Genomic DNA, 20,107 nt, shown 5'->3' on the forward strand with positions numbered 1-20,107 from the left:
AGTGAAGGATAATGGGTGTATCTTCCACATAAATCTGATACGCTCACGCTACACCCTTCCACCAAGTTTCATGCAATTTGTACGAGTAGTTCTTCTGTTATCCTCTTCAATACGGAAAAACCTTGGAGCCAAAGTTAACAGTAAAGACCACCACTGTAGGGTGTACCTACTGGTCCACTGATTCTTGTTTTGGTTTTGGTTTTATTAGGTGGGTTATCGTGATAAGGCCCGTGAGGCGGCCAGCCGTGGAGGCTCTCTCGCCCACCGCCCAGACATCGCTCTGGCCACTGAGGTGTCCAAGCTGACCAGCCAGGTACACCAAAACAAAGCAACCGTCTCTCCAATGAAACCCCGGGACTGTCACGATGCACTCCCACTATTTTCCTTCATATATCTTTATTTTTTAAGTCAAACTCTCTCCTCCTGAGAGCCTCTTATACAGGATACATCAAAGCTTAAATCAAACACTTGACAGTTCACTCAAAACTCAATCTGTCCAGGTGTTTCCTCTGTCACAGTAGACCCACATTTAACCCCCTCCACATCATAAAAGTGTATCTTCCTCCCTCTCTTCCTGCAAAGATCTCCCATCTAGGTGTCATGTTAGCGTCCAAATGCTAATAAGTAATGCTAAGGTAAATGCTTTGCAGCCTTAACGTTAAAACTAGCATCTAGCTTTCTCTGCGGCCCTGCAGTACTTACAGTATTTATGTGTGTTAGTCTGTCGTTGTGACTCCATGAAAGCACACGTGTAACTGCTCATCTCATTGTTCATGTCCCCATCTTTAACCTGTCCTCTTCCTCCATCCTTCTCTACTGTTCCTACTCCTCATCTCTTTTCCTCTTCCATACCGTCCTGGTCCTGTTTGTTTCTCATCCATCCATCTCACTGCGCTTTGTAGGTGGAGGCCAAGCCCTCCTCCCATGGAGCAGCTTCCTATGATACCCCCCAGATGCGCCACATTAAGAAAATGAGTGCCGTGACTAGTGATGTAAGGAGGTTCATGCCCAGAACCTGAAGGGCTCTGTGTTTGTCTCCTCTTGTCTTTCTGTTCACTTCATATCCACCTGGCTTTCTCTGCACCCTCTGCACTTTTGTTTCCCCCATAAGCTGTGACTCGTGTGTGTCATCACTGCATTTGTTGCATCACTGTACACCAATGAACCTTTTCCACACTTTAAGATCACTTGCATCTAAATTATTCCACGAAATATGTGTTAATCCAGTAGTCGCCATGCAGAATATCCTACTTTCTGAAAAAAATGGTACAAATATGTTTATGTAACGGTGCATATTTATAAATTTTACTGCTGGATTTACACATGTTTTTATCCGAGACACTGTTTGAAGGATACTGCTTTGTGTCACCATCTATCCGGAGAACGATCTTCCTCTGAAACACTTTATGTTCATCACAAGCTGAGTTAGGCTCAGTTCACACTGAAATGCATCATAAACGGTCAGATTAGAGGCTATAGGTTCACAAAAACTGTCGATTGAGACTCGTTTGATATGCTTTCTAGTGTAAACTGCAGTCAGCGACACTAGGAACAAAGTCTCTGGGCGTCTCCACGGATGCCCTTGTTTGGTTTTATTCAGAAGAACCCTCATGTGATTGCTTTCTGTTGAATGAAAAATACTAAACAGGAGGATTTCCTCTCTCTGAAACCAAACTGCAGATGTAAACACACCCATAGAGACAACGTATTTCTGAATAAAAAGGGGAAATATCTTCATGCATGAGGAATACATGTCAGTAGGAAACACTGTGTCGTCTCGTGTATAACAAGGGATGCAATTTGACTGTTAATATTGAAAAGTAAACCATTTAAAAGAAATGAAACCTGAGTTAATCATCCCTTTTTATACACTTTTTGTTGCCTTTTCAAATGTTTTCGCTGGGATGGAGTCTGTCAATCTTCGCTGGTTGTGTGTTTGCTCACCTGTCACTGCCTACGCTGACTTTGAACTTATGTCCGCCTCTAACAGCTGAAATACAAGGAGAAGTTTGACAAGGAGATGAAGGGAAGGAAACCGCAGTATGACCTGAAGAACAGTAAGATTTACCAGACCCTGAAGGATGCCAGTGTGCTGGCTAGTGAGGTGAGTGCATCGATCCACACGGCCCTTATTCAGTCAACCACATCAAGACACGGGTTAGACTAGTAATAACCTTAATAAAGTCGACAATATCAAAGATTTATTTTGTGAAACGTTACTAAAATAATCTGAATATCAACTTTTCTTTCTTCAGCAAAAAATAACTAAACAATCATTTCTGAATTTTTCCAAATTAGGGGATTTTTGTCGATTTAGGTGGAAAAAAAAGTGAATATTCTCTGTGTTTTAATTTGTAAATTTCATGAAAAAAAACTAAACAAATGTACGGAAAAAAAAATCTATGACTTTGAAATCTCTGGGGAATATTCAAGTTCATTTCTCCTAAATTTATGATATTTCATTTTGAGTTTCCTCAGAATAATAACCTCCTCCTCTAGCTCCGAATGTATTCTTTTGTGCATTTGAACTACTTCTTATTTAAATGTTAGTAGTTTCTAGGTTTTTTCTCGAGATATTAACCCCCCTCCCAAAACTTCAAATCTCTTTCATAAATTTTGTTACAATTTATTTAAATATTCTATATTTTTTTCCATAAACTATTTCTTGAGAATGAATTCTGAATAACCCCGACTTTGTAATTTATGTATTGAATTCCCTACCTGGCCATTGTATGAAATCAAAGCCTTTATCACGTAGCAGCAGTCACTCACAAACCCATTCAAATATCTCGTTAATAATCTGAAGGAATTACCCCAAATATCAAATTCAAAGTGTGCTTCTGAGGGTGTCTGCTAACCCTGTCTGCAGGTGAAGTACAAGGGTGACCTGAAGAAGCTCCACAAGCCTGTGACCGACATGGCAGAGTCTCTGTCCATGCAGCACAACCTGAGCACCAGCAAACTGTCCAGCACCGTAAGACTCATCCTCCTCCTCTAACCCTCTCACACACACCCACCCCCACCCCCAAACCCCATCCCCACCCTTGAAGCATCTGGAGTTCAGTCTCAGTGTTTTCTCCACCTCACATGCAGCACATTAACCACGAACATGCATCTCATGAACTTAACCCCATCTCCCAAACATCCACTCACCTGTGACCTCATCTGGTAGTGACCCTTCTCACCCTTTTACCTTCTGAACCTCCCATACTCTCCCTTCCTTTTAATCTACATTCCTTTACCTCTCCCGTTTCACGTACTTCCTCCTCTAAATGGCACACAACTCTTATTAATGATCACTTAACACAAACCTTCCCAGCTCCTCCATTGATTTTCGATCATTTATAATCCTTTTAACTTCCTTTAGGGCTGCACAAATAATCACAATTGTATATGGGCAAGTGGAAAATCCCAATCGCAGGAGGCAAAATATGTGAAAATACCACTCTGGATTAAGTATTAAGTAAGACATGTAACAAAGACTTAAAAAAACATGTTTGTTTCTTACATATTTCCTAAAATCACACATTTATTATATTTTTTATGGATAATAACAAATTATATTGCAAAATAAGTAGTTTTTTTTCCAAATCGTGCAGCCCTAACCACCATCCTCAGTCCCATGTATTTTGACATTGCTCAAGCTCTAATTTAAGTTGTAATGTTCCTGTTTACTTCTGTCATTAAATATGAGACTTTATTTTATAACTATGTAATAATGAATGGGAGTAAACGGCCCACAGACGCCTTTTTTCTCACTTCCTGTACTGAGCTGTTTCACTTGATTGGTAATCCCCACCGCTCATAGTACTGCTACAAGAAGAAATTTGAGGAGAGTAAGGGTCACTACCACATGATCGCTGACACACCAGAACAGATCCATCACAAGGAGGCCTCTGAGCTCCAGAGCAACGTAAGTGAAACAGACTCTGGGGGGGGGGAGACAAACACCCCTCCCACCCGAAATAAAACACTGCAGTGGGTTTAAACTGTTTACCTTTAACCCTGTCAATGAAACGTGTTTGCTAAATCTTCATTTCCTGCAAATATAAAGGAGGGTTTGCTATGTGGATTGTTAATAATTGAAGTTGCATACATGGCAACACACCTGCATTTCTACTTAGAGAATTCATGAAATGGTAATAGCTAAGTTGTGTATTGTATATGGTCCCTTACACATACAATACATAAGAAAGATAGTAAGGAACCAAGTTATTAAATGAAAAGGTAAGTAAGTAAGTAAAACCCTGAAAATATCCTGAAACAATCCAATATTTTATCTCAAACTAGACAATGTTTTTGTGTTCTTTTGGTAAAATGAAGTATTTCTTTTATTAAGATAAAACTCTTAAGGTTTGCAAGCTGTTTCCTTAAATTACGGTTGACCCATTTTGCATTTAATAGTGTCATGTTTTAGATGTCGTTAAGTCTCTATCTTTGTTCCTGGCAGCCACACGTTTCCAATTAACGCCCATTCAGTTTGGGATTCAATTAGAAAGTTATTTCAATCAGAGTGTTTCTTCACACCATCAAACTTGTATTCATTTTTGATTTGTTTAAATGAATTTGACACTTTAAATATCCAGTATTTGTGGCATACTTACATGAATGCCACCCATAATAGGTGTCTCCTTTATGTGTGCCGTCCAGGTGAAATACAAGGAGAAGTATGAGAAGGAGAAGGGGAAGGCCATGCTGGACTTTGAGACCCCGACATATGTGACTAATAAGGAGTCTCAGCACATGCAGAGCCAGGTAAACTGTCTCCTCTGTGGTTCAAACGGCTGGAAAAACACTTCCTTTACAGCCTCCTCTCTCAGTCTGGAGACTCCTGAATGCCCGCTGCTGTACTGTAGATATTAACCTGTATCGTGATGTCTCTTTATATATTGATGCTTCAGCTCGTTGAATGTCTATTTTAAATTAGATAAGACGTTTGGAAAAACATTTCCAGTGCCTTCACTGCCCGTGTTATAAATCAAGACGTTGTTTCAGTTCATTTTAGTGACAATATCTTCGTAAAATGCTGGTTTTTCACACAGTAAATGTTGTCCTATGCCTTAATTAACTGGGAGAAGGCAGTGTAAATGCTTTTAAATGTATGCAACCTGTATTGTTGTCCTCTAATACTGTGTATATAAGTATAGACTGCTTTATGTTTCTCCCATGATGCAGCAGTGGCAAAGGTAACGTATATGTTTGTCTCCAAAAATTCCTACTGATGATTTACAATATACAAAAACATTGGAGCTGCTTTCCAGAACCATAAACGACTCCTACACGCTACACTAAACGGCGTTGTTATATTATATATAATATATTATGTATATTAACAGAAGATATAGATTGAATATAATTATAGACAAACTTAGAGACGTATAGATGGGAAGATATGCTTCTTATAAATCAGCAAGATCAATAAACTAGGAGGGTAAGTGTCCACCTATGTCTGCTCACACGTCACACATCACAAGTCTTCACACACGGGCGACACTATATGGATGGCGTTGCTGACCAGGAAGAGGTAACTGCATTGTGAACCTGCACCGCTGCATGTTGTAAGCTCTGTCTGTCCCCTGTCTTGTCTTTGCGGCGAATAGAAAGACTATAAGAAGGACTTTGAGGAGAACATGAGGGGCAAGAACCTCTCAGGCCTCGAGGTGACCCCTGCCATGACGCATGTCAGGCACGCCACCAAAATAATGAGCGAGGTAACAAAGGACGATTCATTCCTGACAAGCTCCCCCCATTCTTTATAATCATACTAAGACTTTATCACAACCACGGTCCCTCTTCATTTTCAACACTTTTTAAAATGTAATCCACCGAGTGCTTCCTTTTTCTTCACTTCCTGTCGGTTCATCCCTGCAGCTAGTTTTAGTTTGTTGTTTGCATGATTCACTGCACAGCTTTAAAGAGGCCCTGTTATGCTTTCTGGGGTTTTCTCTTTCCTGTAGTGTCCTAATATAGGTTTTAGTGCATGTAAATGGTCTGCAAAGGCTGAAAACCCTTAGTTTTCTACTGTTTCTTTTAAAAAGAAATCAGATCAACTTTTATTCAAGCCTGACGGGAAATGTAGTTATCATATAGGCTAAGGGGCGGGACATCTCTAAGTGGCTGACCAATCACAACAGAGCCAGCCAGTTAACCAATCAGAGCAGACTGGGCTCTGGTTTCAGACAGAGGGTGAAAAGAGGTGCTGCAGCACAGGCAGTATGAGAAAAATAAAGAGCTTTCTGAACATTAAAGCATGGAGACATGTCCCAGGAGAGACACTGAAAATGAGCAGAATATTTGCCCTTTAGTTAATCCATTCTTCTCTATCTCTAACAGCCGTAGTTTAGTATCGTTGGTCTTTGTATCCGGCTCCATGTGCATCTTGTTATCCTCCTTTCACGATCAGAAGACGACTAACAGCTTAATGTTATGCATGCCATCACATTCATCAATGAAAGTGAAATGCTGTTGCTGTTTCTGTTTCCTCGCTCTGTACGACAACATGTGGTTCACATCTTCTTTCATCAGGTTTCTTGCCAAAGTCACCAATATCTCCACTGTCTCTCTCTGTGTGAAAACATGACACATGTCACTGTTTAATAATGATAAATTAGACCTAATCTGTTGCAGCTTCAGCTTTATTTTTATCTGGAAGTTTGGTGACTTTGAGCTCTGTACTGTCTGTCTGTATGCTTCGGCCTGGCCTGCCTGTTTGCCCTTTTTGCATTGTCTCTGTTCTTCTTCCGTCCTGTAGAAAGAGTACAGGAGGGATCTAGAGGAGGGAGTGAAGGGTAAAGGGCTAACTTTACTGGAGGAAACTCCGGAGCTTTTGAGAGCAAGGAATGCCACTCAAATCCTCAGCGAGGTACGACCGACTGAGAGGAGACGGTCTCTCAACGAGTGCCTTCCCACAATCCATCAGCTGAAACCTTTCCCCTTAACTAAGCTTCACCCTCACACTAATAGGGGCGACTGCTGGGTGTGACTCCTTTGCTTCATGACTTCACTAACTCTCCCAGCACTCTCCTTTTCTTTCTTTCCATACAATGTTCTCTTCTTGACCTTCACCTTTACCCTGTTTGATGTTCCCACGATTTTGGGGTTTTCTTTTGTGTGTCAATATTCCAAAAGTCAATTTTAAATGTACTTAAAGCATAGTTGTTTTTATTTGTTATGAAACATACATAACAGTATTGTATTTCCAGATTTAACTCTTTGATTTTAATTTGAATACAAGCACCTGCAGTACAGAGGGACCCAGAAGAGTGCTTCATTTATTATAAAATACAGAGTTTAAAAGCTTTGATTTAGATAAAAACTGAAGTTCCTTTTTAGATTTACTTTTAGTGTTTTTCTGGTTGATTTATACGGTAGATGAACCACTGAGAGAGTGTTTGATGAACAAAATTAAGAGAAAACATGAGTTTGTTTTATATGCTTAATCATGCTTTAACACACTGTCCCTAACTCCTTTTTTTTTTGCAGTTTTGAGTGGGACTTGACATCCAATCTACTGTCAGATTTACCTTTTTAAAATCCTAATTCCTTCTAACTCTCCACCGTTCCCCTAGACCTTTTGGTTTTGCAGCCCCACTGAGTGTGAATGAGTCTCCTCCTGCCGTTCATGTCTTCTTCTTTGTTCACACTCAGCTTTTATGTGACCCTGTGTTGCCGGTCATATTCACAGAGAGAGTACAAGAAGTCGCTGGAATCTGAGATTAAGGGCAGGGGAATGTTGGCTTTGGCTACAGACACTCCCGACTTCATGAGGGCGAGGAACGCGACTGACATCCTCAGTCAGGTGGGAATCAGATATATATTTCAAAGAGAGCACAGCGTGTCTATGTGTCTGTGTGTCTGTGTGTCTGTGTGTCTGTGTGTGTGTCTGTGTGTGTGTGTGTCTGTGTGTCTGTGTGTGTGTGTGTCTGTGTGTGTCTGTGTGTCTGTGTGTGTCTGTGTGTCTGTGTGTCTGTGCTGACTGATGCTTTCTGTCCCTCAGTCTAAGTACAAGCACACCGCTGAGATGGACAGGGCGAGCTACACGAGTGTCATCGACACCCCGGACATCATCCACGCCCAGCAGATGAGGAACATTGTCAGCCAGGTACTTTACCTCGTTAAAGAGGCCCTTCTGGGGGGTTTCCCTTTACTGCAGTGTGTTTTTGTGTGTGTAAATGGTCTGCAAAGGCTACAATTGCAAAGTCCCCCTGCCTGAAACGCCTCCATTGGACTCCTTTATTTATTTCTGATGACATCACTATGTAACACTTGCACTTCTATTGGCTAGCGCTCTAACACATTGTACGTGATAGGCCAAGGGGCAGGCATCAGAATTTTAAATCTGATGCAACACCAGACTGGTTTTCTCCCATAGACCTTCAACAGATGCCTACAACTATCTCATTTTGTTTTATGTAAACCATTAATGTGTCTCTTAGACCCAATTCTTACTAAGCTATTAAAATAAGTGTTCCCCTTAATTAACACGTCTTAATGAAGTATGATAAACCTGTCTTTATTATCAGGATACAGTCCTTTAAAGTAGCTGTGATACAACCTCTTCTTTAAAAGCCCAACTTTGATCCAGAGGTCAATTTCCGTGATTACCTAAACAAAAAATCATCTATTCAACGATTTTGAATCTGGATTTTTGTCTTTGCCCAACAGAAAAAGTACAAAGAGGAGGCTGAGAAGACCATGTCTCACTATGTGCCGGTGCTGGACACTCCAGAGATGCTGAGAGTCCGTGAGAACCAGAAGAACTTCAGCACTGTGAGTAAAACAGAGATATGAAGTACGCCTGTTTTTACTGCGGCGGGTATCCGACCGCTGCGGGGCGAAGTCAGAGGTTCTCCCGGTGTCTCTTTGTCCTACATGTGCTGCTTTAAAGTATTATCTTCAATACTTTATACTTTTGTTTTGTGTTTTCCTTCCAATGAACAAGTAGTTTCTCTTCTGGTTTTCTGTTTTCTTATTCTTTTACTTTACCGTTAAATGTAAAACGTGTTAACTGCACTTTTGTTTTTCTCCCCGTAGCATCAGTACCAGATTGACCATAAAAACATAAAGGGCAAAGTGTCTACTATAAAGGACACTCCTGAAATGCTCCGTGCTAAAGAGAATACAAAGAATTACAGCTTGGTATCTACTCCATGATTTTTTTTCTTACTGTTTTCTAATAACACATTTTTAAAAACGTTTTTCTGGATTTTTTTCCCTTAATATTTTTTTAACAACCCCTGATATGCAGCCCGTATATCTTTGGACCAAACAGATTTTCTTTAACCTAAAATAGAGCGTTTTAATTCATGCAACTAACTTTTTTTTAGTGTAACCTTTCTTAGAGCGGAGCTTGTGTGTTGTGAAATACTTGTTGTTGTGGAAGCGTCCTTTAAATGTTGATTTGTACGTTTGTTTTGTTGGTGTTTGTGTGTCGATAAATCCAGGTTAGCTTTGAATTTAAATCCTCACTACCCAAATTATGAACTCAGGCTAACTTCTGGGTGCTACTTTCATTCCTCGTGTATGTAAAGATTCAGTACAAAGAGGATTTGGGAGGAGGAACAGCTTTATCCGAGACCCCCGAGATGGAGAGGGTTAAACGCAACCAGCGCAACATTAGCACGGTACTCCACAGAGTGACCCCACTTTCATCCAGCCCTCCCTCCATATTCCCTCCTTACGGAATAACCAGGAATATAACATGTCCTGACATGTAATCACTTCAATTAGCAGGTTAACTCGACCATTAATTAGAGTTTCTTACTAATTATAGGAATTGTAGGAGCCCCCAAAGTGTTTAGTTTAGCCTCTGCACTGCGTCAATAACTGTGGCACTAACAGAGTATTTCTACGCAAACAAACATCGTGTTCGATTCAAGGATGATTTATTTCAAATCTAGATCATAACTGTGTCACTGTGGACCCATGAAACACATTTTTACCCTAAAGTAATCATTTATTTGCTAAATTTGACAAATTTCACCCAAAAAGTGCTGACAATTTCCATTGAAATGGACTTTAATTGCAAGTTGCGACTCAATGTGTAAAAACACATTGATTAAGAAACCTATTTTCCGATCTCATGTCATACACACCTGTACAGTACTTTGTGGGATATGTGGGGATATGGGACAATATGGGAATATATTTCTGATATTTATGACACATTTGAGGTGAGCGACAGTCTCTTTATCAGGACTTTGAGGGCTCTGTAGGATTTTCTAATAAACTAAATGAAGTACCATCCATTGTGAAAGCAGAACCTATATGATCACAATCCAACAAACCAACCCAACTAGCACTAAATTATACAATATGTTTGTGTGTGTTCTGTCTACTGTGCTCTTGTCTGTCTCTGTCTTACTCTGTGTAACTTTTGCAACGGGCAGATTCAGTACAAGGACTCTTTGGGTCAAGGCACGTCCATACCAGATCTGCCCGAGGTGAAGCGGGTCCGAGAAACCCAGAAGAATATCAGCTTGGTAGAGGAGAAGGGCTTCAGCCTCCCCTTATCTTACCCATTTAAAATCATTTCCCAAAACACCCTCTGACCTCTCTTTGTAGTCTAAAAGTCTAGAAAACTTTACCTTACCCTTTTATTTGTCCTAGTTTCCCCTCCTCCATCCTACCTAGACTTCATAAATCACTCCACGTACTCACTTTATGTATCTTGAATTCATTACTCCACGATTTCTTCCTCAACAAATCTCCATTTCCCTTGATTTTTGTATTTTAAATCCTGACTTTGTGGCATTTTCCTCCTCCTTAAAGTGAACCCTCATCTCCCCCTGAGTGTGTTGCCACCATATGTGACTCTTTCTGTGTGTTGTCTCGTTTCAAAGATTCAATACAAAACAGGAGTGGAGCAAGGCACGTCAGTCTCAGAGACCCCCGAGATGGAGAGGGTTAAACGCAATCAGCACAACATTAGCACGGTACTCCACAGAGGGACCCTGCTTTCCCCCTGAGCTGTGCATTCACTTACCTCCATCTCCCCCTCTTCCTCACCCTTTATCTCCCTCAAACATGCCATAACAAATCCTCTTCAGCTCTTTTAGACGTCAGAAGTGTTATGTTTGTTTGTCTCTGTCTCACTCTGTGTCTGTGAATTCATCTTGATATGGGAGAGAGAGTTAAGAGACCCTTATCTTATCCGCTTCATATCCCCTCCTTGTCGTCTAAAAGTCTAGAAAACTGAACCCTCCACATTCTTTAGTCCTGGTTTCCCTTCCTCCATCCTAACTTAGTTTCACAAGTCCCTCATTTTTACAGACCATCCCCATTTCTTCCTAAATAAATCTGCATTTCCCTGGAATTTTGGGGATTTTAACTACTTATTACGTCCCTTCTTACCCCCTTAAATTAAAATCTCCCCCTGAGTGTGTTGCCTCCATATGTGACTCTTTCTGTGTGTTGTCTCGTTTCAAAGATTCAATACAAAACAGGAGTGGAGCAAGGCACGTCAGTCTCAGAGACCCCCGAGATGGAGAGGGTTAAACGCAATCAGCACAACATTAGCACGGTACTCCACAGAGGGACCCTGCTTTCTCCCTCTTCCTCACCCTTTATCTCCCTCAAACACCATGCCATAACAAACCCTCCTCAGCTCTTCTAGACGTCTGAAGTGTTTTGTTTGTAATGTGTGTGTGTCTCTGTCTTACTCTGTGTAACTTTTGCAACGGGCAGATTCAGTACAAGGACTCTTTGGGTCAAGGCACGTCCATACCAGATCTGCCCGAGGTGAAGCGGGTCCGAGAAACCCAGAAGAATATCAGCTTGGTAGAGGAGAAGGACTTCAGCCTCCCCTTATCTTACCCATTTAAAATCATTTCCCAAAACAGCCCTCTGACCTCTCTTTGTAGTCTAAAAGTCTAGAAAACTTTACCTTACCCTTTTATTTGTCCTAATTTCCCCTCCTCCATCCTACCTAGACTTCATAAATCATTCATTTTTACCAACTTCGAATTAAGGCTTTATCTTGAGTTCATATTTCCACAAAAACATAAAGCCCCTCCCCCATTTCTTCCTAAATAAATCTTAATTTCCGTGGATTTTTCTATTTTAAATCCTGATTTTGTGGCATTTTCCTCCTCCTTAAAGTAAAACCTAATCTCCCTCTGAGTGTGTTTCCACCATATGTGACTTTCTATGTGTTCAGAAGTGTTATGTTTGTCTGTCTCTGTCTTACTCCGTGTAACTTTTGCAACGGGCAGATTCAGTACAAGGACTCTTTGGGCCAAGGCACGTCTATACCAGATCTGCCCGAGGTGAAGCGGGTCCGAGAAACCCAGAAGAATATCAGCTTGGTAGAGGAGAGACTTCAGCGTCCCCTTATCTTACCCCTTCTCTCTTCTTCTACTAGTCTTAAACTCTGGTTTCCCCTCCTCCATCCTAACTCAGTCACTCCGTATGTCTGCCAACTTCGGTTGACGACAAAAACATAATTTTCCACCATTTTCCCTCTAAATAAATCCACATTTCCCTTGATTTTTTAAAGTTAATATCCAGTATTTTCCTCCCAAATTGAACACTAACCCTGAGTGTGTTGCCACCATATGTGACTCTTTCTGTGTGTTGTCTCGTTTCAAAGATTCAATACAAAACAGGAGTGGAGCAAGGCACGTCAGTCTCAGAGACCCCCGAGATGGAGAGGGTTAAACGCAATCAGCACAACATTAGCACGGTACTCCACAGAGGGACCCTGCTTTCCTCCATCCCGCCCCTCATACTTCATCTCTTTTAAAACACACTGTCATAACATCTCCTGATCCGTCACCGCTGGTTTCAGAAATGTTCATCACATTAAAATCCATCGCGCAGATATAACAGATCGTTGGTCGGCTAAACTCCACTGATCATAACCTGCTTCTTCATTTCCAGTGGTGTAAAGTAACTAAGTATATTTATATAAGTACACTTTGAGGTACCTCTTGAGTATTTACATTGTAGGATTTACTTGTAACATAGTATTTGGTACTTCTACTTCCACTTCAGTTCAACATCTGACTACTTCTTCCCACCTTATCTCTCAGGGTGTCAAAAATAGTGTGATTTAATCCGTGTTTCATGTCTGCAGTGGTGTGTTTTGTCTCCTGTAATTGTCTGGTATTGACGCTGTTACTTTTTCCCTCAAACTGTGTGTGATGGGTAGATTAAATACAAGGACTCTCTGGGTCAAGGCACGGCGATATCGGACCTCCCCGAAGTGAAGCGGGTCAGAGAAACCCAGAAGCACATCAGCTCGGTAGCCCAAACAACACACAAAAAACACCCGAACCACGTGTGCCCCTAACGGTTGAGAGTGGATAGTAGTGCTCATTGATAACGGCCATCACCTGCTGCTCCCCCCCCTCATCACTCCCATCACCCCCCATCTTCATCCGAGGCACAGTTTCCCAGTGGTGTAAAGTAACTAAGTACATTTGATCAATTACTAGTATTTCCATTTTATGCTACTTTGTACTTTTACTCCACTACATGTATTTAATCCCTTTAGTTGCTAGGCAGATTAGGATGAATGATGGTAAATATAATCACCCTTAAATCAGACTGTAGTTCACCTGCAGTAAATCCAGCAGCTACCCTGCAGTATACAAAGCCATTCAAACTAGCTGCACCTTTACCAGCTCTGAGAACACTTTAATGATCAATCATTATAAAACATATCAGAGATATTATTCTGAAATGGACCAATCAGACAATGACTACTTTTACTGTCGCTACTTTAAGTACATTTAGAGGAGAGTACTTTCTACTTTCACTGGAGGAACATTTAGAATACTTTTACTGTGACAGAGTATTCCTACACTCTGGTACTTCTACTTTACTCAAGTACAAGATCTGAGTACTTCTACTTTACTCAAGTACAAGACCTGAGTACTTCTACTTTACTCAAGTACAAGATCTGAGTACTTCTACTTTACTCAAGTACAAGACCTGAGTACTTCTACTTTACTCAAGTACAAGATCTGAGTACTTCTACTTTACTCAAGTACAAGATCTGAGTACTTCTACTTTACTCAAGTACAAGATCAGAGTACTTCTACTTTACTCAAGAACAAGATCTGAGTACTTCTACTTTACTCAAGTACAAGATCTGAGTACTTCTACTTTACTCAAGTACAAGATCTGAGTACTTCTACTTTACTCAAGTACAAGATCTGAGTACTTCTACTTTTACTCGAGTACAAGATCTGAGTACTTCTACTTTTACTTCAGTACTTCTCCTACCTCTACCGTTTCCTGATCTGCCATCAATCACCACCATCATCATCATCATCATCATCATCACTTTTACTTTCATTTTCATCCATGCATTTCTTTTTTCCTCCATCTGTTAATCTTCAACCATCTACCCCCCCTCAAGCTGAGTGCATCTCTCTTTGGTTTATGATGCTCTCCCCCCCCCCCCCCCCCCCAATTGACCATATCTTCTAACACACAGCCTAGCTTTTTTCCTGCAGAGTGTATTTCCACTACAAACTAAATCTCCTGCTGAAGCGTCCGGAGTGTGTTTGTTTCCTCAACAGAGATCCTGACTGACCACGAGTCACTCTATAGGACCAATTTCTGAGACGCTGCTTAAATATAATCCATAAACGTCAAATAAAAAGCAGTTTTCATCTCTGAGATTATTCCATTTTGGAGAAACCCTGAAAACTGATGTGTCCGTGTCTTCAGTCTTTGAAACCAGTCCTATAGGTGTGTGTGTACCGTGTGTGTTCCAGTGTGTTTGATTTGCCTCTCGGGGCGCTGTGCTTCTGTCCTGTAGGTGTTGTATAAAGACAGTTCAGCCAAGGGAACCCCTGTGGTGTATACCCCAGAGATGGAGCGAGTCAAAAGGAACCAGGAAAACATTAGCTCGGTACCTCCAGAACCACCCCAGAACATATTCTACTCTCAATATGTTCTCCTTCCTCCCCACGTTAACCCCTTTCTAACTGACTTGTCTTCCCGGCTCTAGTTAATTGTATTAATTCTCTCCACTTTTTAAATGTCTTTCGAATAGTGTGCACATCATCGCTGCTGTGCTAACCTTTTCCTGTTGTTAAAACTACTCCACTTCATCTTGTCCTATTCTGAAGATCGGGACGTAATCCTGTTCTCTGTCAATCCTTCATCCTCTCCCTGCTAATTCATCTGTCTGATTTCCCAGTAATGTAACCAGTGTGCTCCCTCTCTCACGTCTCTGTGCCACGCCCTTTGTGCTGTGGATGCTAACGGCTAATGTGTGATGGTGTCGGGTCTCAGCCGCTCACCGTGTGACCTCTGCTCCTCAGGTTCTGTACTCCGACAGCTTCCGTAAGCAGGTCCAGGGCAAGGCCGCCTTCGTTCTGGACACGCCTGAGATGAGGCGCGTCCGGGAGACCCAGCGCATGATTTCTGGAGTAAGATTTTGTCTCTTTCCTGTAGTGTGTTATAGAGGCTTTAGTGCATGTAAATGGTCTGCAAAGGCTCAAATCCAAAAGTCCCCTCCAGTAGTGACATCACTATGTAACACTCACGCTTCTATTGGCTAGCGCTCCAACACATTGTACGTGATAGGCTAAGGGGCGGGACAACTCTAAGTGGTTGACCAATCGGAGCAGACTAGGCTCTGGTTTCAGAAAGGCGAATCACTCAAATAGAAGTAAATATTGAAGGACTATTTTCAGCAGCGGATGTATACACATTTGGGGCTATAATGAGTATTTCCTGTCTCTTAACTGTGTTTTCATCCTGCAGGTGAGATACCACGAGGACTTTGAGAAGAGCAAGGGCAGCTTCACTCCCACCACCACCGACATGACGACCGAACGCGTGAAGAAGAACACGCAGGACTTCAGCGACATCAACTACCGCGGCATCACCAGGCGCGTGGTGGAGATGGAGAGGAGGCGGGCCATCGAGCACGACCAGGAGACCACCACCGGTACGGAAACAAGCATGCACAACGTCTAGAAATATATTATTATACTGTGAACTACACGACATTTGAACTATGTAGAAAGGGTTAAAGAAAGGTCAATGACAGGCTTTGTTGAATCCATGCGTAAAAAGAATTTACATTCCACACAAATTCCATTTTTCAAAATTCCATTTGTCTATACTATGTTAATATCTAAAAGGGATATTGTCTTTTTGATACCATCTTGGTTTTAATTAAAAGTTCCCAACATGAGAAACAGGATGAAAATCATTTTGTGCAACAGGAGGAATATTATTTAAAACACTGACAGCAGACTCTTTTAGGAACTGTGGTAATTGTCAATGAATCATGAGAGGCATACACCAGATTTGATACAAACACTGTGAAATATCTAAAGCCACAGATTGAAATGTGTGATTTGAAGTGATACATCGGACTGTCTGCTCTCAGATCTGCGTGTCTGGCGCACAAACCCCGGCTCTGTGTTTGACTACGACCCGGCCGAGGACAACATCCAGTCCAGGAGTCTGCACATGATGTCAGGTGAGAGGAAAACTCAAGGAGAGGAAAGAGATTTAAAGAGACGTGTTCCTACACCTGATCACACCATTATTTTACATCCTCTCACCTCTGATGTTGTCCTGACAGTGCAAGCTCAGCGCCGCAGCAAGGAGCATTCCCGCTCCACCAGCGCTCTGAGCGGCCTCGCTGACGAGAAGTCTGAAGTGTCCCAGGACCCTGAACACCACATGTCCCTCTACAGCAACGGCTTCATGGCTTCCTCTACCGGTAAATCCTGCAGAATATTATTTTACCACACACTACAGACCCCCACCCTGCAGTGTATTTGTGCTCACACTGTGTGTTCCTGTGTCTCCTTCAGGTTACCAGCATGCTAAGACTGTGGAGCTGCAGCAGAGGTCGTCCTCAGTGGCCACCCAGCAGACCACCGTGTCCTCTGTCCCCTCACACCCCTCCACCACCGGGGTCAGTAACACACATCAACACTTTATAAAACCTCCTTTATCAGATATCAGTCAGCTTCCTGGACTCACAGCCTCCTCGTACTCTTCACACATGACTCTGATGATCCTCGTTTCTGTATACACAAACATTTCCTTGATCCTCCTTAGCAACGGTCTGTTCTCCTTAGCAACAGTCTGTTCTCCTTAGCAACAGAACCTCTAAAACGTCAAAACTGACCAATCACAATCAAGTGTCCAACGAAGCTGCGCAATAATTCAAAACGGTGTATAAAACTAGGGACAGGCTCCTCCAATCAAATGGAAACAAGTTTATAATAATCAGAAATTATTACTTTATCACATTTATAAAATCAAAGTGCATTTACTTTACAGATGACTTTCTGCCTCTGGCTGCTGCTGCTATGAAATGTGTGAGACTTATTAAAGACCTACTGACGTTTATAACTTTAAGGGTTAATTAGAAAGTGCTTAATTAATTCCATTATTATTTAACTTGACATTGAATGAATCACTCTTTCACAGCTTGGCATTGACTACACCATAGTATTTATAAACTTTATGACGTCACAGATATGAAACACATTACAAAAGCTTCTCCATTAGCTATCTGTTAGCTTATTGGACCCACAGCTTCTTCACACTCTGTTCTTCATCCTCTGCAGAAAACTGTGCGTGCCATCTACGACTACAACGCGGCCGACAACGACGAGGTCTCCTTCAAGGACAGCGACGTCATCGTGAACGTGCAGGCCATCGACGAGGGCTGGATGTACGGCACCGTGCAGCGCACCGGCAAGACCGGCATGCTGCCCGCCAACTACGTGGAAGCTATTTAAAGACAAAGCCCGCCCATCGACCCTCCAAAGTGGGCGCGACACACACACATCCACAGGGCCGACCTCCTGTGAACACACCTGTGGCTTTAGTGCAATGTGTAGCCTGTAGTTAGTTTAGCTCTGTGTATTTTATCTGTTATCTTTCAAATGCTGCTCCCCCTCCCCCCTGTTCCTTGTGGATGTGACAACATGACACATATAAACATGTCTGATTAGGCTATGCATACCATGACTGCTATGCTATTTTAGATTGTTACAATTGAGACACTCGTGGAAAATCACTCACTTTGTATATTTCAAACGTATTTAATATATATAAACCAGGCTGTAGTGCCCGAGCAATGGGTTCAAAAGACGCCTGTAACGGAAATTATATGGAGATAAAAAAGAGAAATGACGAAATGGATTAAACTCATAAGGAGTCAGTAACTCCTCCATGATGAAACCGCTCGTGAAGAGTGTGTAAGACGAGCCTCAGTCTTCCCTCCTTTACACTGAAGGCTGGCCACTAGTGTGTGTGTGTTTTGTGTCTTCCGATTATTTAGGTCCTCTACCTTTAATCAGTAGCTAATAAAGCACACCGAGCTCCTGCAGCACTCTGACTCCTCTGTTTTTATTGTTTACTTTCACCCCTGGTATCTTCTTTGTTGCTAACAGCTGACATTAAATTTACCGGACTTCTGACTGCATATAGTTCCTTGATGCTCATTAGCAACATTCTATTCCACTTAGCAACGGTCTGTTCTCCTAAGCAATGGTCTGTTCCCCTTGGCATCGGTCTGTTCTCCTAAGCAACAGGCTGTGTTCTCCTAAGCAACGGTCTGTTCTCCTGAGCAACGGTCTGTTCTCCTGAGCAACGGTCTGTTCTCCTGAGCAACGGTCTGTTCTCCTGAGCAACGGTCTGTTCTCCTGAGCAACGGTCTGTTCTCCTAAGCAACGGTCTGTTCTCCTAAGCAACGGTCTGTTCTCCTAAGCAACGGTCTGTTCTCCTAAGCAACGGTCTGTTCTCCTAAGCAACGGTCTGTTCTCCTGAGCAACAGTCTGTTCTCCTGAGCAACGGTCTGTTCTCCTAAGCAATGGTCTGTTCCCCTTAGCATCGGTCTGTTCTCCTAAGCAACAGGCTGTGTTCTCCTAAGCAACGGTCTGTTCTCCTGAGCAACGGTCTGTTCTCCTGAGCAACGGTCTGTTCTCCTGAGCAACGGTCTGTTCTCCTAAGCAACGGTCTGTTCTCCTAAGCAACGGTCTGTTCTCCTAAGCAACAGTCTGTTCTCCTGAGCAACGGTCTGTTCTCCTGAGCAACGGTCTGTTCTCCTGAGCAACAGTCTGTTCTCCTGAGCAACAGTCTGTTCTCCTAAGCAACAGGCTGTTCTCCTGAGCAACGGTCTGTTCTCCCGAGCAACGGTCTGTTCTCCTAAGCAACGGTCTGTTCTCCTGAGCAAGTCTGTTTTCCTGAGCAACAGTCTGTTCTCCCGAGCAACGGTCTGTTCTCCTAAGCAACGGTCTGTTCTCCTGAGCAAGTCTGTTTTCCTGAGCAACAGCCTGTTCTCCTAAGCAACAGTCTGTTCTCCTGAGCAACAATCTGTTCTCCTGAGCAACAGCCTGTTCTCCTGAGCAACAGTCTGTTCTCCTGAGCAACAGTCTGTTCTCCTGAGCAACAGTCTGTTCTCCTGAGCAACAATCTGTTCTCCTGAGCAACGGTCTGTTCTCCTGAGCAACAGTCTGTTCTCCTGAGCAACAGTCTGTTCTCCTGAGCAACAGTCTGTTCTCCTGAGCAACAGTCTGTTCTCCTGAGCAACAGTCTGTTCTCCTGAGCAACAGTCTGTTCTCCCGAGCAACAGGTCTGTTCTCCTAAGCAACAGTCTGTTCTCCTAAGCAACAGTCTGTTCTCCTGAGCAACGGTCTGTTCTCCTGAGCAACAGTCTGTTCTCCTGAGCAACAGTCTGTTCTCACACCCCTCCACCAACGGGGTCAGTAACACACATCAACACTTTATAAAACCTGCTTTATCAGCTATCAGTCAGCTTCCTGGACTCACAGCCTCCTCACACTCTTCACACATGACTCTGATGATCCTCGTTTCTGTTTCCACAAACAGTTCCTTGATCCTCCTCAGCAAGGGTCTGTTCTACTTAGCAACAGAACCTCTAAAATGTCCAAACTGACCAATCAGAGTTGATTATTCAACTAATCTGTGTAATAATTCAAAAATGTTGTATAAAACTAGGGACAGGTTTCTCCAATCAAATGCAAACACGTCTATATTATTCAGAATCAATTAATTTGTTAACAACTTATTCATTTAGAATTAGGATTTATAAATAAAACGCTTTCTATAAAATGTGTGACACTTATTAAAGACCTACGGAGGTTTATATCTG

General features: G+C 42.3%; 1 protein-coding gene across 1 annotated transcript in view; it reads left to right on the top strand.

The window, feature by feature from the left end:
• Positions 1 to 18,325, top strand: part of neb (nebulin) — a 68,649-nt gene extending 50,324 nt beyond the window's left edge. The window contains 27 exon segments of the mRNA XM_063887631.1: positions 209 to 313; positions 903 to 992; positions 1,991 to 2,104; positions 2,870 to 2,974; positions 3,809 to 3,913; positions 4,651 to 4,755; positions 5,601 to 5,711; positions 6,752 to 6,862; positions 7,685 to 7,798; positions 7,997 to 8,101; positions 8,665 to 8,769; positions 9,034 to 9,138; positions 9,531 to 9,623; positions 10,389 to 10,481; positions 10,842 to 10,934; positions 11,429 to 11,521; positions 11,686 to 11,778; positions 12,213 to 12,305; positions 12,590 to 12,682; positions 13,151 to 13,243; positions 14,771 to 14,863; positions 15,279 to 15,386; positions 15,724 to 15,910; positions 16,358 to 16,450; positions 16,556 to 16,696; positions 16,791 to 16,894; positions 17,556 to 18,325. Of these exon segments, the coding sequence (XP_063743701.1) occupies positions 209 to 313; positions 903 to 992; positions 1,991 to 2,104; positions 2,870 to 2,974; positions 3,809 to 3,913; positions 4,651 to 4,755; positions 5,601 to 5,711; positions 6,752 to 6,862; positions 7,685 to 7,798; positions 7,997 to 8,101; positions 8,665 to 8,769; positions 9,034 to 9,138; positions 9,531 to 9,623; positions 10,389 to 10,481; positions 10,842 to 10,934; positions 11,429 to 11,521; positions 11,686 to 11,778; positions 12,213 to 12,305; positions 12,590 to 12,682; positions 13,151 to 13,243; positions 14,771 to 14,863; positions 15,279 to 15,386; positions 15,724 to 15,910; positions 16,358 to 16,450; positions 16,556 to 16,696; positions 16,791 to 16,894; positions 17,556 to 17,729 (2,919 nt within the window). The 3' untranslated portion in view covers positions 17,730 to 18,325.
• Positions 18,326 to 20,107: the final 1,782 nt, after the last annotated feature.

Source organism: Eleginops maclovinus, chromosome 7 (genome assembly GCF_036324505.1).
Source record: "Eleginops maclovinus isolate JMC-PN-2008 ecotype Puerto Natales chromosome 7, JC_Emac_rtc_rv5, whole genome shotgun sequence".
Lineage (NCBI taxonomy): Eukaryota > Metazoa > Chordata > Actinopteri > Perciformes > Eleginopidae > Eleginops > Eleginops maclovinus.